We start from the raw sequence: 26,677 nt of genomic DNA on the forward strand, positions 1-26,677 counted from the left end.
GTGTCGCTAGTAGATCGTATTACATTAATATGATTGCAGTTTGAAAAGGGATTTAGAATGTGGATATGGTGGTGGGAGGTGCACCAACTGAACTGTGGATAAACATGTGAGTGCATGATTATAATACAGTGTAGCGGTAGGAGAGAAATGTCAGTTACAGGATTTTTGTAATGGGGACAACTTTTGGGAGGTTATGGTTCGGAGCAAGTTGTATGTACTGTGGTTTGTAACTTATATATGGTCCTGGGCTGACTGGGCTATGGTTAATAATCTGTTGTTTTAGTGTTTCGATTCATGTGTCTTAGTTGATTTTATTTCTCGTAGGTGGGGTAGGGTTTACACGGTTCTTTCGATGTCCAAACATCTGTGATAATTAGTATGACTTTTGTGGGGTATGTATTACTCATTGTGATTAGTTGCTACCTCCCTAGTATTCATGATATTCCTGTGATATGTGTGTCGATGTAATGTGTTATGGGTGATTTGAGGTTTGTGACCTGGAATGTGAAAGGCCTGTACTGTCAGAGGAAAAGGAAACAAGTGATGACTAGGATATGGAGAGCAAGGGCTGACAGGCCTTGAAGGGCCTGTCATGGTGAAGGGCGAATGATCTTTGCTGATATACTTTGGGGTGGTAAACTGATAACATTTCTTTATTTTTTTATTTTAGTATTTGTATAGCGCACTGCAGCCCACGGGCATAGAGGCGCTGTAAAGAATATGTATGCAGGCTTGCTTCAGGGTTACAAGAGAGCGGCCCAGTACAGTGGATTAATACAGTTGCTTAGTTTACAGTGCGTTGCATATCAAGGTACAGGCTTGCTTCAGGGTTACAGGAGAGCGGCCCAGTACAGTGGATTAATGCAGTTGCTTAGTTTACAGTGCGTTGCATATCAAGGTACAGTACATAGCAAGATAGTCAGACGATGGCAGAGAGGGGGAGGCGAATCAAACAAAAAGCCTCGTCTTTAACTCCTTACGGAAGGCTGTATGAGATTCGATCACTCTAAATTGGGATGGGAGAGTGTTCCAGTAGGTTGCAGCAAGGGTTGGAAAACTGGAACCACCGGCTCGCACTCTTCGTGTAGGATGAACAATGAGGCGATTGGCATATGCTGTTCTGGAAGGTCTAGAGGGTGTTTTTTTGATGATCCTTTGAGCTAGGTAAATGGGTGCTAATCCATGGAGACATTTGTGTGCAATTGCCAGTGTTTTGAAAAGAATCCTTTCTTTGACACATAGCCAGTGCGCCTGCCTTCTGACCCCAGAAATGTGATCCCTACGTGCGATACCAGTTGCGGCCCTCAAGGCATTATTCTGAGCTACTTGTAGTTTAGCCAGATTTTTTTGGGACGTTACAGCAAATAGAGCATTGCAGTAATCCATCCTGGACCCGATGATGGCTCTAGCAATGGTGATGCAGTTCTCTTGTAAAAGGAACGGTCTGACTGCATTGATCAGTTTGGAATGATAGGCAGCTGAGGAGGCGATGGCATTAACCTGCCTCTCCATGGTCATGCTAGTTTCAAGATACACACCCAGTGTCTTGATAACTTGAGACACAGTGATGGGAATGTTATCTATTGTGAATGAGCCGTATTGTGTGCCCAATTTACCCAGAGTAGCTGTGGATCCAATTAGCAGGAGGTCAGTTTTCTCACCGTTTAGACACAACCAGTTTTCAGCCATCCAGGACTGAATTGTGGAGTAGATGAGGTTGAGAGTGTTCATATCAGTGGGGTAGTCACCTGTCAGTGGGATGAGCACCTGGGTGTCATCTGCATAGTTAGTATGTGAGATGCCCATGGCGTCGAGAATTTGGAACAGTGGCCTGGTAAAGAGGTTGTAGAGAGTTGGTGCTATGCAGGACCCGTGAGGAACCCCACATATAATTGGACTTGGGATGGCACTCGAGGAATCAGAGAACACCTTCATCACTCTTTCTTTGAGGAAAGACGATATCCATTCACAGGCCTTTGGGGAGAAGTTGGCCGTGGAGGACAGATGATGACATAGGGTTTTGTGATCTACCAGATCAAATGCTGCTGAGAGGTCTAGCACGAGAAGGAGAGCCGGATTACTACGTCTCTCAGGTCATCGATTTGATTTTTGAGATCAAGTAGTGCTGTTTCTGTTCCATGCCGTGGCCTGAAACCAGACTGGCGCAGTCCCAGGAGTTGATTCTCTTCCAAGAATCTTTGAACTTGCAGGTAGGCTGCTTTGTCCAAAATCTTTAGCAGGAAGGGGACAGTGGTGATGGGTCTGTAGTTCCCTGGTACCAGTGGGTCAAGGGAGTTCTTTTTTTAGAAGTGGCCGGTCCCAGGCTTCCTTCAGTGAGGTTGGTACCTGGGCCGAGCGGAAGGATGAGTTACTGAAGGCGGTGATGAAGGGAGCTGGAGCAGGGGCACATTCCTTAATGATGTGTGCTGGGCAGGCATCCCCTTTACAGTTGGATGGTTTGATAGATTTGATAAGGGCTATGACTTCTTATTCCCTGATGCCAGAGAATTCAAATGTTGGTACCTCCTTACCCGCAAGGGCAGTACAGGGAGTGGGGCGACGCGTATCTATAAGAGAGGATAATGCTTTTTGGTGCGAAATAATTTTGGCTTGCAAAGTGTCCAGTGTATCTAGCATGGCAGTTTGAATAGTGTAGCACCATGACTCATCCTTTATTGGGGTGTGTTTACAGTTTGTGTTCACCAGACAAGGAATTTTTTGATAGGATGACCCAGTTACTACGTGACATGCGTGGAGAGATGATAGTGTGAATGGGGGACTTCAATTGTGTTCTTGACCATAATGTGGACCGTTTAGCAAAGTGCAGATATTGAAATTACGGGATTTCTATCGAATTCAATCATTTTCTCAAGAGAATTGATTTAGTAGGTATATGGAGAACCATGCATCCATCTGTGACGGGAATACACATTCTATTCACAGGTTCATGACTCTTTCTCAAGGTTAGATTACTTACTGGTCTTGGATAGGCTGATTAATAGTGGATGTTGGTAATAGGAAATGTGAGACTTTAGATCACGAATTGTGGAATTTGCATTTGGCAATAGGGGAGCAAGCCATAGCTTTACCAGGTGGCATCTGAAGACGGGCATCCTGCAATATCAAATAGAATTGAAGTACATCTAGACATTCATTGAGGTATTTTTCAAGGAAAATATAGATTAGTCTAGTATGGAATTGGTTTGGGATAGTTTTAAAGTGACAGTGGGCCTCATTACGCGGTTGGCGGTCCGGTAATAACAGAGCCGGTAAGGCAATACCGGCATCCATTACCAGTCCTTAGTATTACGACCCTAGATGCCGGTCCTGCCGGCATCGGCAAGGACTCGCTGTGGCCGAGCACCACCGTACCGACATGCGGTCACGCGTGGGCGCTGTGCCTGTAATACCGTCATGCCACAAGGAAGAGGACATCACGAGTCACACGGACATGCACATACCAGCATCCAGATGCCGGTAAGAAGGGCCACCATGATGCCGCCAATGCCGGCATCGCGGATCATCCGTTAATAGGAAACTGCTGTGCACCCAACTGCCACGGGTGAACACAATCAGCACAGGTGGAGGCAATGGAGCCAGGCCCTGCACAAAAGGAGCACACCCACACACCACAACCCTTTCAAGACCAAAATGATAGCACTAGCACTTGCCATACTGGAGCTGGTGGACATGCCTGCACTGCTACTTGAGCAGGCAGTACAACAGGCAACACAGAGGAGACACAGGAGGAGAAGGAGGCTGGGACCGGGCCAGCAAATTCCACCAGTGCAGGCAGTTGTACCCCGCAGACAGCCATCAATGCCACATATAAGGGCCAATACATTTGACTTAACCCCAGCACAGATCCATACCCTGTACCGCCTGGACAGGGACACCATCACCACCATAGTGGAATTAATACAGGAAGAATTGATCAGCCTGATCAACATCCGCACAGCCAAATGCATGGCATGTCGCAACCAAGTTTCTCTGTCATGCTAAACCAAGTGCTGGATGCACTACTAAAGCATGCTAGGGCCTACATATCCCTGCCACGGATACCACAGGAGGCGAATGCCACCAAAATAGTGTTTCATGCACTGGCAGGTCGTGTCCCCAAAGCCGCAGTTTGCCGCTGCTCCATGCTGTCTGCAATCCTGGTGAGGATCTGGCCCAAAGCATTGAATCCATCCTAGACTTGCTGAGCGTTAGAGTTGATGGTCTTGATTACGGCCGCAGTGCTATCACGGATTACACGGCGTGTTGCCTCGCCTTCTGCAAGGTACTGTTTAACATAGCATGCATCTCCTCCTGCCGGCCCTCCATCCTGGACAGACGTCCTTCAAGGTCCCGTATCGCAGTGTTGGTGGTGGATGGTGGGTTTGGTGGTGTTACTGCAGCCAATACGGGGCTGTGCAATGTTGGAGACCACTCTCCATGGCAGCCCTGCCGTAAAGAATCCTGGCGAGGGGTGTCCTGTGGGGTGACCTGCGGGCTTGGGGTTTGACCTACAAGCTCTGAGTGGAGGACTTCTGCATTGGTGTATTCGTCAGGGACACCTTCCTCGTTGCCGCTATGCTGTGCCAATGAAGCCGTCTCCCCTATTGAGCTTGCGGCGGCAGACTGTGTGCCACTCCATACCAGCATATGTGTCCTCGCCCTGTGTGGGTTGTGTGTCCAGGGGTAGGAGTCTGCTGGTCCTGTGTAGGTGGCAGTATGGCTGGTTGGGCACTGGTTGCTGTCTTGCGTGCCGATTGGCCCATCCTTGGTCCCCTCGACGTAGATGGCCTGGTGCCATCATCTTGGCCCCTGGGCCTTTTGGCTGGTGTTGTGGCTTGTGCACTTCCATCAGGTTCTTCGGTGTCTGCATCCGTACCTGTGGGGGACAGAGAGTGGCAGGGCATCAGTGATGGTGGTGCTTGCATCATGCATGCCTTGGTCTTTGTGCAGTTGGTGCCATGTGATCAGTTGTATGCTTGGCTTTGCAGCGGGCTGGGTATGTGTAAGTTTGGGGGTGAGTTTTGCAATCACGCAGGTGTTCACATGTTCACCATGGTGTCTGCTGTGGGGCCTTGAGGTGTGTTGTGACTTGCGTGCTGTGTGACATGTGCAGGTCATCTGTGTGTCGGGTGTGTATTCGTGTATGGGAGCGGCATGCAGCATGCATTGGGATTTGATAGTGGTGGGCCCAGCATGTGTACATGGATATGTGTAGGTGTGTATGATGGGCCATGTCTTGGCTGTCATCGCTGTCACATTTGTCGGTCAACTGTGATGATTAGTTGTCAGGTATTTGTAGGGACACTCACCTTCATCTGCCGATGTTGGCATGCCAAACTCTGCTCCACCGACTCCTTCAATGGACACCACATCTATCACTGAGCTGCAAGTTTCCTCCCATCTAGCAAATTTGATAGGTAAGTGAGGTCTGCCACCTGTTGCCAGCCCCTGGCTCCGATTGGCCGACAAGATGTTCCTCAATCTCAGCCTCAGGTCATCCCATCGCTTTTTGCAATTGCGCACTGTGCGTGCGGTGGTGCCCACTGCACTTACTTTCCTTGCCTCTTCCTCCCAGATGCCCTTCTTTCTCAGCTGTGCTGGACGCCTGAGGCCACTGCAGAAAACCACATCGGCATTCTCTGCTAGGGTATCGGCTAGCATGTTCAGCTCCTCGTCCTTAAATCGTGGTTTCCGCAGGCGGGCAGTGCCTTTCTGGGTAGTCTTTGACATTTTGTCTGTGGTGTGCTTGGAGTTTTGCCCGTGAAGGTCCAGTCTTTGGAGGATGGCAATGGATTGTGTTTTTGAAGATGGCCCCCAATGCATTTCCCGTTTCAGCGCAATGACGTTACTTCCGGGCCCGGTAATAACGGGCCCGTTCTTACCACTATGTAAATACCGCTACCGCTATTTGGGGGTTGCTGATGGTGGAGGTCTTATGTGCGCATTCGATGATGCCGCTATCTGGGTGTTTGAGGGTCGTTACCGGCATGCGGGTATGGGGTTACCAGCATGCAGGGGTGCGCATGCTCACGCACTCGTGATCAACTGCTGTTTGTGGGATCAAGCCTACACAGACATGTTATTACCGTCATGCCGGTAATGGGAGATTTTTAGCAGCATTCTCGTAATGAGGCCCAGTGACAGGGGAACTGATTAATAGAACATCATATTCGCGAAAATCTGGATTGACTCAATTGGAACAGTGTCTCCTGTGTATAGAAGGGAAATATGCACAATCAGGTAGTGTGAGCAACCGCTTAAGGATGGTCTGTGCACAGGAGGATTTGAGCAATAAAACGAATGTGTTAGGAGAGAGGGGCTTTTTCTTTGTGAGACAAAAATGCTGGGAGTGTGATGACAAGAGCGGCAGATTGTTGGCATCTACATTAAAAGGGATGACAGATAGATCTTATGTGCAAGGGGTCGAGGATGGCCAAGGTAACCTGAGGGTCAAACATTTTGAAATATCTGACTGTTTTTGCACCTGTTATGATTCGTTGTATACGGAAGACAACTTTCCACTGATATCTAATTTAGAGGAATGTTTTGTGTCCTTGGATATTTGTTAGGCAGAATCATATGCAGTACCGTTTGGGAACACTGCACACAATTAAGACTACAAGTGTAAGTACAATTTCACCTTTTGTGCAAGCCTGTACTACACAGTAAGGTGGTAGCAGTGGCGGAGCAGCCAGACTTATCTCAAGAATAAAGTGAGCAGTACAATAGGTTACACAAAGGACTAGCAATCACAGTGATTCAAACAAACACTTACTCAAGGTTTCTTGGTAAAAGAGTAAACATTTATTTACACAGTCATTTGGAAAACATTCCACTAGCAAGAGCAGCTCAATATAACAATCTAATACACTACAATATACAATCAGTTTCTGAACAAGTTCATCTCCCCTGAAGTGGGAGCAAAATGGCACTTCAGTTACTTTAAAAAGGGGTAGAAAGACAAGGTTAAAAGAAAGATAGCACAAATACTTTGTAGAGGAATGGCAAATAGTTTCAGTTCACTACAAACAACAAAATTCAATTCAATAGGCCTGGGCCAAAGTCAATGGTTCAGAGTCTTGTATAGGATAGCTTAGTTCTGGTAGTAAACGTTTAAGTCTTTGCCACGGTTCTTAGAAGAATTTGGGCAGGCGAAAAGTTATACGTTGGTTTAGGGAAAGACAAGCCTTCAAAGTTGGGAAAGTTTCACAAACTTTCAACGCGGCCGAACAGAGTTCTGCACCGCACTTGCACAGTACCTTGTAAGTGAAGAAAAGCTGAGGCAGTTGTTCCTGGCAGTTCCTGCAGATCTCGCTGTTCCTGAGCTTCAGTCGTGGGGACAAGAAGGAGAACGTCGGGAGGTTCCTGTACTGCCCAGGGAAGAGGCCACAAGCTTGGCAAAACATCAGTTTAAGGTATGAGTGCCTTAAAGACCACAAACTGGTATCCTTCCCACTGGCTTTCCGGTTTTAAACAGCACTCTGGAGAAAATTCGACCAGTATGGGGACGGTGTCCAGGCGGCTTACGAGTTGGTTGTTCCCACCAAACTCAAGGGAAGAAGTTAACCTTGAAGGGCTTCTCTGTCGATGGAGTTTCAGGCAATTCGGACCTGCAGCAGGGCTTCACCGGTGGACCAGAAGTTGCAGCAGTCATCTTCCTTCAGCTTGTCTTCGGTTCTTTCGTTCCAGTGGTCAACTCTGCTTTCCAAGTCCCAGAGACCTGCTTTTAAACAGTTTTCCCCCATTCATTCCAGCCTGGCTGTCACTCACACAGCAGGGTGGCTGTCCTTGCCGGACAGCCAGGTGGCCAATCACGCCAGAGTGCATTCCAGTCTCCAAGGAGACTAAGCACAGGGAGTTTTGGGCACCTCCCTCACATCCTGTCCACCCCAGACACTCAGGCGCCAGAGGAGGGCTTCAGCACTGAAGCCCGCCAAAGGCCAACAAACAAAGGGACCAAACCTGGTTTGGCACGCAGAGACAAACACAAGAAGGACCTTTCCAAAAAGAAATGGCAAAAAAAGTTGAACAGAGTCTGTTTTTACAGATAGGTCTTGGGTGCCATATTGGAAAACAGGGCTGACCAGATTCGCGGTTGGGAAAAATCATGGTAGTTTGTTTAAAACCACTGCCACCATCCATTTCTAGTGGGAAAGGGATGTTGAGGACTTTTTAATGACAATTTTACATGATTAATTAAGCTTCGTTTGGTTAGTTTCACTAAGCTCCCTTCACAATCGGTCACTCTGTATCTACGTTTACTTTCATCGGGTTTTACATTATTTTTGTATGCCAAGTTTTGAGCTATGTGGTATAGACACATGCTTTCCAGAGTGCTACTCCTGTTTGGATAGTATGTGTTCAGTAAATAGTTTTTCAGAATGTCTTGGCTGTTGGGATCATTTCTGGCAATTGTTTCTATGTCCTCATATGATTTTAGCACTCTTTTTCTATATTTTGCAGGACCAATACTGAGCCGTACTATGTTGTCTGATTTTCCATACAAAGCAGTGCCGCTTAAACGATCTGCTGCTTCATAGGTTCCACATTCTCTATGAGAGATCATTTTTATGCCTAGGCTGTACAATTTCTGTGATAATGTTTTGTCTGATGATAGGTCATCCCAGAAGTCTTGAAGCTCTGTTTTTTCTGCTTTTGTTAAGTAGGCTGTAACATATTGTGCAACAGCAGTTGAATTGTCTGAAATGTACTGCACATCTATGTTTGCATTCCATAATAGGGCAACGATTGCATTGTAATCATTGATATATTTTGATTCTACCCTTCTTTTTATGTAATACGTGTTCTTAGGTGATTTACCTTTAACACTATGTCGAACTGAAGACATGAAGTTGTTTACTTCACCTGTTTCTGTAACTGGTCTAGGGAAACCAAAGCGGCATTTGGTGTAGTATTTACCTTTGTTTTTGTATTTGCAGCAACAATATTTGCCACATTTGTGTCTTTGAAAATGTAAAATCAGCCCATGCAGTTCACTATGTGTCTGTTGAGAAGGGATTTCACAAGTGACATATTTTTGGTTAAATTGCAAAACAGTGATGTCACTGTCGTGACCAAATTTCGGTTCACCTTTGATCCATAACAGCATGTGAATATGTGGTGCTCCTTTCGCTTGATATTCTTTTCTAGAAAAGAAGTGCTGCACTTCTCCAAGGGGAGGAACTGTTTTATTGCAAATAAAGTGTAGCATGGCAATGAAATGAAGATGGAAATATCTTGACACATTAACTGGATCTATAGAGCAAAGTTCCCCAGGTGTTAACATATCTATGTTGTTTGTGTTGCTGTTTGCTATGTGTAGGAACTCATGTAAATCTTCCCATGCATATTCGGCACAACTTAGCGTAACAAACCAAGTCGGTGGTCCTAGGTTTCTGATCATACAACGCACGTCTCCGTGCCGTCGGAACCAGTATTCCTTTGTACCACGCATGTTTGCAAACAAATTTGTTATACATGATTGTAAAACCTCATCTTTTTCCTGTACCTTTTGTATTAACTGCATAGCTGACATATTTTGAAAGTGGGTACCAGATTTAAGAATGTGTGCAACTCCGTAACACAGTGTTGCTAATTCACTTTTATAGAGTAGGTGGAATATGTATTACACATTTTGTCTAAATCTGGGATCTTGCGAATACATTCGTAATGAACGGTATTCTGATGCCCCAATCTGAGTGGGTCTATCATCGTATCTTCCACCTTTGCCAGTAGGAAATAGCAGTGGAAAAGCACGCGCTTCTATTCTTTTTTCCCATATACTCATTGGTGACCCTTTAGTTTGTCGCATTTGGTAAGTTTCTAGTGCATCATCTATGCTTTCATTGGAATGCAATGGATGAATTGTGTAATGGTCCAAAAGAGTGGATACTGTAGCAGGATCCAGAAGTTCGAATTGTCCAGTTTCTGATGGCTCTTGTATTATTTCAGTTGTTTCCCTTAAGCTTTCATCAATATTTATTTCCTTGTAGTACTCATTATTGTCTTTTAGATATTCCAATGCATGTCTAACTTTGTGTAAGTCCAATAATTGTTGCCAAATTTTTTTGTCCTTTGTTGGTTCTCCATTTAACAAGACTATTAAAGAATGCTCTATTGAACGTTCCACTCATAGAGTGTGTACATTTTCCGTTAGATCTAATGGCAAATAAACTACTTTGCCACGAATGCCTTTCACCAATTCAGAGGAAGGTAATTTTGCTGTTTTTGAATGAAGGCGTATAATTGCTTGAAATGGGTGAACTGTTTGAATTATTATGCTCTCATACAAATTGAGCTGCTGCAGGATTTTTGGTAATGGAAACAATTCCAAATTATTTGTAATAGCACCCAAAGGAGTGTGGTTGTCTAATTTTGTAGTACAGTAACTGCAACATATTATGCATTCAGTTAGTTCATATTTGTTTTCTGCTAAAAGGTAGAGAGCTAATTCAAACCATTTAGAATCTTCATTGCCTTCTATTTTGTATGCTATGTCCACATGTTTTGTGTTCCTTCTGTAAAACGGTCTGCGGCAACATACACACACATGGTTTTTTGGTACTTCAGCCGATGACCTTTTAAATTTTACTATTTCTTTTCTGTATGTGTGTAATAGAAGGTTGCTATGTGCAGAATTGTTGCTATTATGTGCTTAAACTATTGCATTTTGTAAGTGGCTCTCACTTCCAAAATACTTTCTCTGAATACGGTCAATTTGTTCTTGTAAGTATTTGGGTGTACCATGCAGAAGAGTGGTATTTAAGTTGCCTAATTCTGAAGCTGAACTTTTTGCATAGTATATTTTATACACTAGATTTCTTACATTGGAATGATGTATTGATATCCTTTTGATATCATGGAAGGTGCTTTTGCAAATAGGCCCAGAAATGCAGGCTAATGAATGTCCTTTTAGTCCTGTGTATTTCCGCACTGGACAAATATCCATATTTTGCAGCACTTTCATTTTATTTTTCTCTTTACCTTTTACATATTAATTGAGGAACTGACGTAAAGATTTGAACGCTTTGTTTGGAATGGTACACATTGATGTGCACGGCCATTTGTATACTACACGGTGTGGTTCTGCGAATCGAGAGGTAATTCTGAGTTTTCAGGAAATACATTTGTAAGCAGTGTTTCTTGTTCCATGATGGTAGTATTGCTTTTCTCATACCCTCGTCCACTGCTATGGATGGAAATTGTGTTTGTTTGATTTTGTTTGTATGTTTCTTCATTAAAATATGGTTCTGTGGTTGTTGTGTGACTCCATTCACCACCACAAACATGTAAGAAATTATTTTTGTTCACATTCTGTTTATTGCTCAGTTTCTTTTGCAGTTTAGTACTTAGTTTTGTTAGTGCTTTCATCCTATGTAACACTAATATAAACAACTTCCTTTTGAGAAGGATTGCCCTGTCCACGAGACCTTGTAGGATTAACTTTCTACGGTAGGTTTTAAGGGGTGTGGATGATTTTGGTCCTCTTCTTAGTAGATTCTGAAGGACTCTGTGACGAAACATTTTTGATAAAATACTTTTTTTACTATGCGTTCTTGCTACACTATCAGGATTATTAGGAGCATTGTTAGCTGTACTGGTAGTCGTTTTTTGGACATTTTTATGTTTTGTGACACATTTTGATGGAGGAGGTAAAGTTTTGGTAGTTGAGACTTCCTTTGTTTTGCTAACCAACTGCATTAGCTGGTTTGTTCCAACATTCTCTACAAACTCTACAACAGGTGGATGCTTACATTGGGCACTTTTATTTTTATTTGCTCTACTTTTGTGTTCCTTTCTACGGAGTTGCTTTTTGGTAGGCATTCTTTGGTGTCAGTTGAAAAAAAAAGTTATACTTTGTTCTGTTGTCCAATGTCTGTGTGCTGTGTGCATGTGTGCATGAGTCTGATGGGGAAGGTCTTTGTCATGGTGTGTCAATGTGCATTGGACTCTTGCAATGATTTGGTAAGGCTACTTTATTGTTTCTATACTACTACAATGTGCTTCAGATGAGAGTACAAAGTGGCCTACTTGTGACGAAAACCATTATTAATGAACAAAATGCTATAAACATGCAACAGCAACTTCTTTTCTAAATCTAACCTTCTAAGGATTACGTATGTTATTTGAGTTCCAAACACAAGGGATTTGTGAGCCATTCTGCCTGTTATTCTTTGTTCAATAAATGGATATTTGTAGGTAGAATGGTTTAGAAATCAATGTTTGCTTTGGCGCCCAAAATAAACAAATAAACTAAACAGCCTCTTTGAGGAGTAGTTACAATATAAAGGTAGTACTGTACTTACTTTTTTTCCGCAAAATAACCAGGTTTCTTCGGATATGTCGTCTGCAGTGTAGATGCTGTTGATTCTCAGGAGAGTAGTCTTCACTGCGGTGCAAAAAAACAAAATCAATTACTTAGTGTGTTTTCAGCAGTGATGATACTGCACACATTAATTGTGCTTCTTTTGTCACAGCATTCTACTTTCATATTTCAACCTAGTGCATGTGTGCATTTCACTTCACTCTGTGCAGTCTTTCCATGGCATTTGCAATATGGTACTTGAAAGTCCTTCAAAATTGCTAACAATTTTAAGTTTATGGAAATGCCTTGTTTTTTACACAGTGTACTATGTATAGGAGAGAGGTTTGTAAGCGATAGGGCACAGTAGTAGATGGGGAAACATTTTCTACTTGCAAATTAAAAGCACGATGCTGAAAAATCGGGAGACCCTCAGAGGGAGATGTCACCACAGCAATCGGGAGCGCTTGCTTTTCTCATACGATTACATTGCAAGTAGCATTACTGTAGCCCGTACACAGTACAAAACTCTGACATTTTAACATACAAAATTGAGTTCCGCCCTAAATAGGAATGCTTGCAACGTATGTATAGGTTATGCGGAAGACAGTAAGCAATTGTGCAGTTTGTCAATGATAAATCAGACATCTTGCACTTAAAAGGGGGAACGTTGGTATGTATTGCCTATGCACATTTAGCGCCATGAATTTGTCTAAATTAAATCATAAGGGTTGCACATGTTCTCTGATTACAATATACATACCTGTATTCTATACTCATGCATGTGCGCATACATGGAGCTGTACGTAGAAATTTGCAATACTTGCACAGTAGATTATGAAGTAGGTGCTTTGCAATGATATGCGACTTCCATTCACAATCATCGACAGTAATTATGAAGAGCGCACTGTTGATGACAGAGTTAGAATTAGCGATGTTCAATGTGATTGATGGATGGTTGTGTGACTGCTTAGTTGTGTCCAATGAGGGACTCGACTTGCTACCGCTGTGGAAAGGGTGGAAGGACTGGGTAAGAGTTACGTGCCGCACGTAAGCAACGCTTGTCTGCAGGTAGGGCGTGTCACATATGGGTTTCTACAGCAAATCCTGCATAGAAAGTGGACTGTAGGCATCAGCCAATCAGATGTTCACATTACTCTTTGGTGTGGAAAGACGGTGCATACAGTGAAGATGGCAGAGGTGCAGAGGGTCAGGGTTTTGGTGATTGGAGACATGTGCACAATGACCAATCCTCATGTGGTAATTTTGCACTACTGTGCTTCCCATTTGGGATACGTGGGTTCACGTACTTTGTTGGCCGATTTGGCACAGTTGGTTGAGGTGCTCATGACCATCTTCCCAACAACGAAAGTAATTTTGCCTGCTTTGCTGTCTAGAATAAAATGGGACAAAAATTATGTTTTCTGTCCAGACCAAAGTATGGGGAGGTGTATCATCAATCACGGCATACATGCATTCATGTTACAAGCTGGTATGTTTTTCTGCAGCCACGATAACATTGCTTCAAGCAATTATTTCAAAGCAGATAGTGTTGCGCTATCTTCTTTGGGAAATGCGATGTTCTTTTGGAACGTAAGGCTTGCTTTAGAGAAGGTTCTGTAATGGTTGTAGGAGTAAAGCAAGGACAAAAAATACAAAAAAATAAATAAAATGACAGATGTCTGTACGGTATCTGGCCAAAAATAAAAGAAAACGGCTCTTTTCAGAACCCATCTTAAAGGGGAATGACACTTTAATGTACCGTCGTCACGCTCTGATCCTATACATGTCCGCGAACATGGCGGTACTTCGCAGCCAGCGCATATCACCAACAGATATTCAGGGGTGGAGACGCATGCAAATGAGAATGAGCAGAGCTAGGGATTGGTCCATAAAGTTCAGTAGGTGTGTTCTGAACGGCGCACTTTAGTAAGACCGTCTTCTCCCTGACAGGACACCACACAACCATGGCTTTCCATGCTCGAAAACAGATTATCTGGATTTTGGGAGACTCATGGATACATTGGTTGAAGGTGCCTGCAGAAAGCTGCAGTTTATCTGCAGATCTCGGATTTCCTCATGTGAAGGTGTGGCATGAGGTGGCTGGACTTGGTACCTCTCTGTGTTACTTTACTGACAGAGCATCCTCCAGATATACTTATCATTCACTGCGGAGGAAACAGTTTGGGCCATGTCTCTGGAATTTCTTTGCAATTTGTAATGAAGGAAGGACTTGCGCAGCTCATGGACATGTTTCCAAATTGTCACATACTTTTTTCCCGTATTGCACAAAGACAAATATGGCTGCGTTCTTCTGATTTTGGTCCACAAATGGAGAAAGCAAGATGCAATGTGAATAAGACTGTTTTTGTCTTTTTAAGAGATGTTGGCATTTCCTCCTTCCACAATGAAAACATTTTGTTTCGCAGCTCTTTCATTTCCCGCAGAGATGGAGTCCACCTCACATATGCTGGCAATCAGATTTTTCTTCGCAATGTACAAAATGCATTGCGACCTCTTTTACATTCACACTAACCTATATGACAATCCGTTTTCTCCAATCCACAGTTTTTGACCCACACAACACACCACCGGAAGGCTCTTTTCAGAGTCACCACTTACTCCTAGCGTCCACTTCATTGTGTTTGCTCCACTTGCACCCTCCCTTTTTTCCCCTACGACTGTCCGCAAACTTTTCCACCACTCCGTGTGGGTCTACGACCGTCACTTTATAGTTCTATCTTTAAACTGAGAAAGGTGGCTCTGAAAAAAGCCTTTGCAGTAATTTTTGTTGTTTTCACGTTTATTGCTTCACAGCACACAACACACTAGGAGAAGAGGCCAAAGGAGGGTAAGGAAGGGACACCAGCCACGGGGATAAGAAAGGGCAAGTGAACAGAGAAAGATATAGGGTGAGCTTTATTTAGGTAAGGAGCAGATCTTCTGGTGTTCTGCGACCGTAGCCTCAAAAGCACTTCGAAAACTCTCCCCCCTGCAGAGTACTGCATCACAATAATTACACACTATTGTCACCTTTGAAAGGTAAGGGTCAACAGCATTGTAAATGGCTTGTGAGGCAGCTGGAGGGGGCGCTCCCCCACAGGAGTGTCTCTTGTGGTGGGAGGATTGGACACGGAGGATGCTGTGGAGGAACTCAAGCGACTACGCTCTTCACATGGCACCACCTTGCGAATGTCTGCAGTGTGGAACAAAGTGAGGTGTCGCTTCATGGTTGTCGTACCAAAGCTGTACGAACCAACTCTCCCGCGACTCAGCACCACCTCCCACTGGTTACACTTCACCAGGTTCGCACATGCTTTTGGTACGTTCCCATAAATGGAAAACAACCGCCACACCCACGACTCCTGGCGAGTGCTCCTACTGCTGCGTTCCTGTACTTCATTCTGTTCCTCTTCTTCTTCCTCGCTCTCTACATCCTCACCCATATATCTCTCTGCAGGCTCTTGGTGAGGTGGTGGGGGTGGCGGGTTTGGGGGTGGTGCGGAGGCTAATGAACCAACAGCAGCCATGGTAGCCATACCGATTAGTTTCCTTTTGGTCACTACAGCAGTAAAGGCAGTACACCTCAATCTGCTATAGCTAGAAAGAGAATGAAGATACGCTCGGGGGGTGTGGCCATTTGTAGGGGTGGAGGGGTGTGCCTCGTGACCGTCTTCATCACTGCAAAGGTGTACAAAAATGGTACACATCAAATCCTCAGGTCAGCTATTGTCTGGGATATGTGAAATAATATTTTTACACTCTACAATACTTTGCCTTGTGTCTACAATTTCTTTTGGACTGTTGCGGAAGCACACAAACTGCGCAAATTAGACCACACGCTCAGCGTGGGTGCGGTCACATGATGACGTCCTGAACACATCCGCGCCAGAAATGGGAGTCTGCTGGATAGCAAATGCAGAGTACCAAACATGCGCATGCGCGCAAGTGTCCTACGGACAGTGTTCGGCTTCTCAAACAATTTCAGAGTGCGACACAAGTGAGACGGTCAGTTAGGGACAGGCGTGATGTTCTAACTCCCAGGACATCAAAGATGGCATCACAAACATCATTGATGACATCACAAACATCATTGATGACACCACTGATGACATTACATGTGAAAAGAATGTTGATGCAAAGTCCCCACCTACAATGGGTGCTTTGTATTATGTTGGGAGCAAGATGTCAGGGATGATTGTGTAATGTTAAACATGTGATAACTAGCTAACAAATCATGACTTAATACACACTGTGCTAGTAAAAACAATACATATGAAGACCCAATGCATATAAATGAGAGGCACATACAGGGAAACTGAATTAAGGAAGAAAGAAACAGCATCATGAGAAAGTTTGTCTTCCTGTAGACAAATTAATTGTGTGTTTGAGGCCTGATATTGCCCCATGCATGTGCATCATGAGCTGAGACCAGACCCTAAGAAAAGTACTTTAAGAAGACACGACAAGGGTAACGTTTAGATATACAGCACCTTTTCAATTTTCATATTGTGATTGTCAGTGAATAAAACCACCAGGGCTACATTTTTCAATGCACAAAAATAAGTGAGGCAGACATGTGATATCATGAGTGATGGCATCAATGATGTTTGTGATGTCATCTTTGATGTCCTAGGAGTTAGTTTTAGCAATGCGCGTAGATGGTGCGAGTTATGGTTGCTTAGCTTACCATAATGGGGGAATGAGCAATGGGGGCAACCAGACGTGGACTCCCTGCTCACTGTGCTCAGAGGGGCACAGCTTCACCTCACTGATGAGGCGCAACAAGGCTGAATGGGGTTGCTGTTGGTACTCTTGTTCATAGAGGAATTGCCATAGCATTTTGGTGCTGGACTGCCCATGTGGGCGGGACAAAGACTGATATGCAAATGGATATTTCCCATCTGTGAAAGGTACAGTGAGCAAAAAGCGTGTGCTGCAAACTCTCATCTCAGAACAGGTTATCATGCCATGTTCTTTCTGGAGAGGAGCGCCTGCTACCTTTTTTGAAGTATTTATAAAGAACTTGGGGTTGGTCACCCTGAGTTACCTGGGGGCAACCAGACGTGGACTTCCTGGTCACTGTGCTCAGAGGGGCACAGCTTCACCTCACTGATGAGGCCCAACAAGGCTGAAACACGTGTATGGGGTTGCTGTTGGTACTCTTGTTCAGAGAGGAATTTCCATAGCATTTCGGTGCTGGACTGCCCATGTGGGCGGGACAAAGACTGGTATGCAAATGGATATTTCCCATCTGTGAAAGGTACAGTGAGCAAAAAGCGTGTGCTGCAAACTCTCATCTCAGAACAGGTTATCATGCCATGTTCTTTCTGGAGAGGAGCGCCTGCTACCTTTTTTGAAAAATTCTAATTCAAGTCTCATCTTTTGTAGAGCAATGAATTCAGGACTGAGTGTAGGACCTGTAGGGGTCCCAGTGGACAAAGGTTGAGGTTGCTGAGCAGGCAGAGGAGCAGTGAGGCCTACATTGTGAGACACATCTGCCTCATCAAACTCATCAATAACAGACACATTATTACCCTCATCATTTTCCACATTTGCTGAGGGGTTAGGTATTTCAGACCCACCCTCCAAACTTTGTTTCTCTAACAACCTTTCAATCAATTCTGACTTTTTGCCTTTAACAGAGAGATTCCTATCTCTACACAGATTTTTCAGATAATCCATAGTCTAACTAAAGAGGGTCTCCTCACTGTAGCTTTCCATATCAGACATGATTAATATTGCTTTTTAGTGATGTTTAGCCTTGTGGTTATTTGATCCAAGGTAATAGCAGCACTCTAAGTGTAACCACTACACTTGATCCTCACTGCTGTACACCAGTGTTGGGCAGAATCATATGCAGTGCCCTTTGGGAACACCACACACAATTAAGACTACAAGTGACAGTACACATTCGCCCTTGGTACAAGCCTGTACTACACAGTAAAAGTGGTAGCGATGGCTGAGCAGCCAGACTTATCTGAAGAGTAAAGTGAGCAGTATCAATAGTTACACAAAGGACAGCAATTACTATGGTTCAAACAAACACTGACTCAAGGTTTTTGAGTAAAAGAATATACACTTATTTACACATCAGTTGTAAAACAATTCACTAAAGTAGAGCAGTAGAAAAATCATACTCTTAATACACTACACACCATCCAATAGATTCTGGACAAGTTAAGCTCAAAATGTTAGGTTAGGCAAAGGTTGAGCAGCACCAACAAGTAAGTAAGCAGGGCAATCTAGAAAAGACAACTACGGTGAGGAAATCAAATCAAGAGGGCTGGACCAAAGTCTTTGCAGAGGATCACACAGTTCAGAGTAGTTTGTGGTTAAATCTTTGCCAAGAGTTCGGAACGAAGTTGGTCGGAAGAAAAGTTACTTTAAAGAATAGAGAAGGACAAGCCCTCGGATTGGCGAAGGATTTCAAACACTTTCACCGCGGTCGGACGAAACAAACAACCAGTTTTGAACAGTACCTTAAATGAAGAAGAAGGCTGTAGTTGAGGCAGACGTTCCTGGTAGGTCCTGCAGGCTCACGGTTCCTGAAGCGACTGTCGGACTGACATGAAGTAGGAAGACTGGAGGGTCCTGCACTACCCAGGGAAGAAACCAGCAGCAGAGCAAATCAACGAATATAAGGTGCGCTCCTTAAAACCCAAGCAGGGTCCTGTCCTCTTGGCTATCTGGTTCACTGTAGCTGAGCACAGCAAATTGGACCAGAGGAGGGAGGCCTGGCTTGCAGTTTGGCGAACTGGTTGGTCCCACCAGCTCAAGGGGAGAAGATTCCTTGCATATCTTCCCTGTCATCGAAGTTTGGAGATTCAGACCCGCAGCAGAGCTTCACCGGGAGGTTCAGTCGTGGTAGAAGTCCTCTTCTGTCAGCTTCTCTTCGGTTCTCTCGATCCAGTAGCAACTCTGCCTTGTCAGTCCCAGAGATCTGCTTTTTATGCAGTTTTCCCCCATTCATACAGCCTGGCTGTCAATCACACAGCAGGGTGGCTGTCCCTGGCGGATAGTCATCACAGCCAATCATACAGAGTGCGACATGGGTCTCCAAGGAGACCCTGTGCAGGGAGTCTCAAACCCCTCCCTCACATCCATGACATTCAGGCGCCTAAGGAGGGCTTCTGTGCAGAAGCCTGCCAAAGGACGGCGAACATAGGAACCAAACCTGGTTTGGCGCGCAGTGTAAAACACGAGAAAGACCTTTACAAAAAGAAATGGCGAATAAACCCAGCCGGAACCAAATAAAAGTAAATGGGGTCCAGCGGATTTAAGTTCGAGGCTACTAACTTAGCCTAAGACAGTATCAAGGCTATTTAAATAGACCATGGTAGGAAAAATAGGGTAGATACCACTGCCACTAGCCAAATCCTAAAGAAAGGGGAACAAAATAATGTTCCATGAGAGACAGACGAAAAGGGATAACTATTTACCCTTTTCAGAACTCTATGTGAGATAGTTTGTACTGGGTCTGTGAATTTAAAAAGACTAATAAAGTCAATGGCAACCTTACATGTTCTGGGAGACAGTAGTCAGTCCCAGAAAATGGAGTTTAAAGTGGGAAGTCTAAAAAAGACAACCCTGTGTCACTGCACTAAAGGTGCTGTGTAACACACAGTAAAACGATGATGCCTATGGAGTAGGTGAGGCTTCACAGTCTATGAACACAAACATATTAAACACACACAGCAAACCACATGTAAGAGTGGGAAAAAAGGCTCAGACTCTTACCAGGTGAAAAAAATAAATCCTAGAAATCCAGCAAAGCTGCTGAGGGACTCAGTAGGTAAGGGAAATTAGCCATTCTGGAGAATTCTCCCTAACACTTAGCCCCTCTTGACAGAATCCATTCAAACTTTGCACAAACATTCCAAGTTGGGTCTATATTCTATTTGCGCAGATTAGTCAACGCCACCAAAGATATAGGAAATCTAAAAATGTTGAGGCCCCCCATCTAATTTTGCCCCCTCTTGCCAAAATCCCACCAAACATTGCGAAAACATTCAAAGTCGGGTATAAAAACATTTGTGCAGATTCGTCAAACAGCACTAATGTTATAAGCAGTTCAATCATTTTGGGACTCCCCTCTAATGTTGATCCTTCTTGGCGAAACGGCACCAAACTTTAAAAACATTCAAAGGTTGATCTATAATTTAATTATATTGCAATATTTCATGCAGTTCCATTGAATGGTGCAAAAGTTATAAGACATTCAAAAAACTGCTCTTCACCGACTCTGTAATGCAGAAATATGGATGGATGTCTTCGAACCTTTGTCAAATTTGCAAACATCACAGCAATGTCCCCGAACTTCTGAGATGTTTGCGGATATCGCAGATAGAAAAGCACCAGATTTCTGGCTTTTTATGGCCCTATCCCATCCCATCCTCATCATCCCTCCTCTCCCCAGAAATTGCTTCATTTTTTTGATAAGGGTAAGATTTTGTTTTTGATGTTTTGACTGCGATGTCCGCGGACTACTGGTGCAGTTTGCTTATTCCAACAACATGGCATACGTTTCATATGTTTTGATGCACCTCACATTGACCAATCAGCTGGTGCGTACGATGTCTGCAAACATTATACAGCTCTCTGATTGGTCCAGAGATGTCTGCGCACACCGAATCAGGTAGTGAGTCTACGGACCAGATGGAATGAAAGGCGTGGATGCAGTTATCACACATTCTTTAACTTTTTTTTAAACTTACATTTAGCTAATTTCTTAAAATCTACTGTGGGGTTTGACACCAAATTTGCAAAAAAAAACACTTTTTGTTCCAGACCACTGCTTATCGTGCAGGTTTGATGCAAATCTGTCCAGTGGTTTGGGCTGTCGGCGTGAGCAAATGAATATTCTATTCATATGTATCTGGATTTCAAACATTTTGGGCCTACCCCTATAACTTGTCCCCCCCCCCCTTGAAGAAAAAACACACAAATGTCTGCAAAAAGATTCAGAAGTGGCCATATACTTCTTTTGCAAAGTTCCGTTCAAATTTGTCAAACGGTGCCAAAGTTATAAGCTGCCCAAAAACTGTTCTTCCTGTCGTTTGAGCAACTTAACCATGACTACAGGGCTCATACCGCAAGCCCTGTAATATATATTTATATGTGCCTTGGCCTCGTATGTATCCCTTTCTCTATGGCTAAGAGCCTAGAATTGGCACCACTCTGTGATGCAAGGTCATCTGTCCTCTCCTGTCCATCCTGCATTTGTGAAAGCACAGCTCCAAAACCAAACTCACTAGAACCACTTTAAATCTAGCCAGGACAGGAGCTTCTGCAATATCCCTCATAATATTCTAAAATGCTGTCTCACATTCATCCAACCAAACACTCAACTTTTTCCTTGGCTTTGGCATTACCTGAACAAATTAGGATCCGCCTTCAACCAGATTTCAGCTTTCACTTTTTCATGAGCAGGCTGGATCATAAACTGATGGCTTAGCCACTCATACATAGTGCTACTGAGTTTACAAGTATTAGCGACACCTCTCTGAACAATTATAAAATACTCAACCCTTTCCCCGTCTTGCTCTTCTCTCATAAAACATGTACAGTATTCCAAAATGGTACCCACTTTTAGACAGTTATGATCATCCCGTTTATTCAAACATTTCACAAACTTGCCAAGAACTTTACTGTCCTCTTTTTCTTCACCAACTCCATCATGGTGTAGCCTTTCCAAAACTCTTGGCCCGCCATGGCCCAGGCACTGGGTCTTTAAGCCTCATGACAAATTTGCCGTTCAAGTAACTACGGTACTGGTAAGCTTGCCGGTACCGTAGTTACCGGATCAGCAAATTACGAGACACAAATCACAGATGACTGTTAAACAGCCCTCTATAGTCCTGTGTTCCACTGCAAGTGCTGATGCTGCTTACCTTCACTCTGTGCAACAGGGAAGCCAGTACTCCCCCCTAACACATCCAGAGGGAGTCTTCACTTGCACCCGCTGAGATTCCAAGTGCAGCCGGGTGCTCCCACCCGCCAGTAATGAACAGAAAGCCTTTGTCAGCAGAGACTGTAAGAAGGGCGACACATTCCATGCACGGGCAATGGAACGCTTTAATCAGCCAGGTCTGTCCACTCTGCAAAGATCACTGCTCAGCCACAGCGTCTTCAGACAAGGCAAGGCCACCTCTGCCGCATTTTCTTTAAAAAAACAGTGGGCAGGCCTGCAGTTGTCGCTGCTGAATTTCTGGAGTGTAATTAAATATTTACCATCAATGAGCATGGGAGACCGAGAAAAATGAGGGATTACAAACAATTTGGGAGTATTGGGGGACGGAGGCGGGATTCTCCACACGAGAAAAAATAAATTTGTTAACATTGTGCATTTTCTAGTTCACGTTTAGTGAAAAATTTGCTAAACAAAAATACAACGTATGGTACAATTTGCACGGGTAATGATGGTCACTTGTCACTTCTGGGAGTGGCTAAATTTAACATGAAAGCATGGATGCACGAGGAGTGCCACGTAAGACCACCCCGCCGCCCCTGTGCAGGTGCAGCACATATGTGCTTGGAAGGCAAACCTGTTGCTGAAACCGTACAACGCCCGTCCATGAATACACACCTGCTCATACACACACCCACATGCTCAGCCACACATTCACACAACACTCTCACCCTCACACACACTAAGGCATTTTAACACTTAACTGGCCCTAAAGAATGATTCCCTGGCAGCTCCCTGAGCTCCACTCTTCTTTTTGGGCCCAACAGAAACAGGGAGAACAGAAGGAAGAAGATTTACACGCCACCCACACCCTCTGAGTCCCGCCTCCAGCAAGGCCCACAGAAAGACATGAGCTGAGTGTTCATGTTGCAGGCCCACATCATGGCTTTCAATGGGCCGCCCCAGCTCATTGCGCACATTTGCCATTTAGCAGGTCATGTTAAAATGGCAGCTCCCGTGGCAAAGACAACCAAGAGGTATGGGTATGACATTGAGGGTTTGTGTCCATTTAAATGTGGTTCGAGATCTCAGGAGCAAGAGGTTTGTTAATTTGCTGACCCTTATTCATCATGCTGTAAGAGTGAGAGTCAGCACAGAGTTGGTATAAGCTTCCTCCTCAATTACGCCATTTACTTCAGTCACAACAGTAAGATCAAGGACAGGGTGTAAGTATACCTTAAACTCCGTCCTTTAACGAACTTGTTCAGAGTGTGTCTGTGGATTAAAGACCTTGGTGTGTGCTAGGTCAGGTTAATGTGTACCCTCACCTCCAAGAATCTGAAGCACATGTGTGTCTAGTGCGTCTTCTGCTCACTCAGGGTTCTGAGAAAGGAATGTGTCTAACATAGGCTTAAATCTGAAGCTTTGCTCAGGCAAAAAAGACTTTCTGTTCCAGCAGGTTTCAGCTCTCAGCAAGGATCTTTTTTCACTGCGGGCTCAGAACCCATAAATGAAAGAGTCTGCTCAAGGTTTTTGGAGTCTGGCCAAAGTCAAAGTTCTGTTGAAACATTTAGATCAGAGATGGCAGCCATATCGAGGGGCAAGCCTGCAGTAGCAGTGCAGTTTGCAACATGGGATAAGCCCTGTGGATTCTCATCTTTGAAGGTTCCACCAGGCTCCAGAGTAAGGAAGGATAAGGGCATTTAAAGGAAAATATGTTTATTGATCTCGATGAATTGTCAGAATTAGGTGTCAAGATGAAGTGATACGTGTCAGACTCATGAAGAACTGTAATGGTTCCTTGATCTCGATGAATTGTCAGAATTAGGTGTCAAGATGAAGTGATACGTGTCACACTCATGAAGAACTGTAACGGTTCCTCCCGCCTCAACGTGAAAGGCTGCTGGACACAGCAGGAGCCATCCAGTTACTTCCTATCTGCAGGGAAGGAAGGAAGTCAGTTGTCTTGCGAGCTTGGGCTCAGTATCCCATTACTTTTCCCATCCAGAAGTGGGTTGCATGCTCTGGAGCAAATACACCTTTTGAAAATAAACTGGGGGATAACCTTGTACAGGGGTTTTAGGTTTCCAGTTGCGCTTCGGGCATTTCTCAAAATGGGCACAGCTGTTTTATGTTCCAGCTGTGACTCCTAATCAAAATCTTTGATCCTCTACTGAATAGCTGGACATCGTTTTGTGTAAGAGCAGGGGTAGCTTGGAACTACACTAAATGTCGGGATGTGCCCTGATTAGACATGCTTTCTGAGGTTTTATCCTTCTTTTCCCAACATTATCTGTGCTTTTCTTGAATGATGTACTGCCATTAGACTTCTTAGTACAATGACTATGTTATGTTCCAGTTCAGGAGGGTAAGCCACATCCTTGGAATATAAAGTAGATATTATGTAATGTAGCCTTTCATTTATGCTTATTTAGGTCAGAACTGGTGCTATGAGTTTCATATCTCAGAGAAGATGGGCGTTGCCTCTCCTGGTGAGACACGAGGAGAACTCAGCACAGGGGATCAGGAACAGGACAAATCAAAGGCAGGCCATATCCCCCAGCCCCACATCAAGAGAAGGAAGGGATAATGGAAACAAAAACAGGGAATACTCTGCAAAGAGAGCATTGGTTTGATCCAAACCAGTGCTAGGACAGAAACGTAGGTTACAGAGCCAAACTGCCCTTGCGCTTGTTCTGGAAAAAGGATGCCCCACACACAGGCCTGGTGAAGGAAACACGTGGGTGCTAAATAGTGTGAAGAATTAAGAGCATAACAATTTGTAAATTAAGGAAGTCAGAAGTTGGTATGAATCAGGAAATGCAAAAAAAGAACAAGAAGGTTAGTTGCAACAGGAGCACTGCATCAGTGACCACTGGACTGAAGCAGCAGCAGGCGTATAAAGCTCACTAATATCTGTATGACCCAGGTGTCATCTGAGATAGCACCTCACAGTCACTGATGCTTATCCTTTCTCCACCCATCTTTCAACTGCAAGGGTAGAGATGAAGCAGAATTTAAGGCTTTCTGGGAAATGTGTTTGCAATTATTGACCATCCTGGCTTCCTCTATCCCAAAGTGGTTCAGGATTGAAAGAGAATTATTACATTGAATCCCAAAGTGTTTGGTTGACTACATTCATGCTCCACAAGATCCAATACTCGAAAGGGAAACGCCATGCTCCCCTACTGGTGGACACAAGAGTGAAGATTGCACATTGGGACACTTTCCCAAGTGTGGCATTCCACAGGAATGGAAGGCCTCTCGTGCTGTCTCTAGAAATCCCCCATATTGTGGCGGTGACTGCAGATGACCTAAAGTCCATTGTACTCCCATATACAAGGTCGTCTAACATGGTGCCACCCCAGTGGGAGGTAGCTGGAAGGGAATAGGTAAGGAAGTTGAACCCAATACATGCAGAGTGACATTCAGAAATGCAAAGCAGAGGAAAAGGTTGACCCTTAATGAATCATCACTAATCAGAGATGCATATATGTTGCAATCAGCTTAGAAACTGATTTAGCATGTCCCCTGAACTGGATCCTGCAGGCAGTAGAAACCCACCGCATAATACTAATCTAGCTTTGTTGCCAGAACAAAGAATGGGAAGGTTAAAAGGGAACATGATACATTTTAGGATGGAATTTAGCTCGGTTTATGTATTACTATGAGTGATGTTTTTCAGCGTCTTAATAATTTTGTATTACCCACAGGTATCCGTTGTGAGATGTGTCCGAGCATGCAGTGCGTTGTGGCCTTCCTGTGCGCTGTCCTTGGCAGTGAAGCAAGCATTGCTAATGTGACAGTCCAAATGTCTCAGCAGGGAGTTACCAAATGTAAGTAACAAAATGGACCATTCAGAACTAACCGGAATGCACATTAGTACATTTGTAGCAGAGTGTGCCACAGTATTTCAGCACTGCACAAGTCAAGGGGGAAAGATTTGGTCAAAGTAATTTCCTTATTGTTTCTCTCTCTTCATTGTCTTTTGTTTACCTCCATATTGTTTTAATAAGCCCAATTTCTAGAGTAACCCTCTTAATCAGCCTCACTGACTGGGAGCGAGAGTGTGAGCGATTGATTGTTATATAATTCTCCAGCATTGGATATTTCATGGATTCACATGCTGTACATATTCACCGTCGTCAGGCTGGGAATCCTCACACCTTTATTGTCCCATCAACTTCCTTGTGGGTGCTTTAGATACCCACCAATGGGACGTCGAGTGTATAGCTTCGCCCCAGCAGCTTGTCCTCAGATTTCAACTGTCTTCTAAGCTGTTGGGATTCCTTGTGTTTCTCTCCTGAGAGTAAATTACATTTCTTAGAAAAATTAACTTTTCTTCAAATTCACCATCCGTTGCAACCAATGTTGACATGCACACAGTTCCATTTCCAACCATGGAAGCTTCAGGATCTAGGAAGTCCTTATTTAGACAGTGCATCACTTGCGGCCTACAAAATGTG

At 44.1% G+C, this 26,677-nt stretch overlaps 1 protein-coding gene across 1 annotated transcript in view; it reads left to right on the forward strand.

Moving 5' to 3' along the window:
* Window positions 1–26,677, forward strand: part of LOC138580434 (bactericidal permeability-increasing protein-like) — a 708,711-nt gene that overhangs the window by 20,708 nt on the left and 661,326 nt on the right. The window contains exon 3 of the mRNA XM_069650974.1: window positions 25,925–26,047. Within this exon, the coding sequence (XP_069507075.1) occupies window positions 25,939–26,047 (109 nt within the window). The 5' untranslated portion in view covers window positions 25,925–25,938. The remainder of the gene's footprint in view (window positions 1–25,924; window positions 26,048–26,677) is intronic.

This window comes from Ambystoma mexicanum, chromosome 3p (assembly GCF_040938575.1).
Source record: "Ambystoma mexicanum isolate Mex_15411 chromosome 3p, UKY_AmexF1_1, whole genome shotgun sequence".
Taxonomy (NCBI): domain Eukaryota; kingdom Metazoa; phylum Chordata; class Amphibia; order Caudata; family Ambystomatidae; genus Ambystoma; species Ambystoma mexicanum.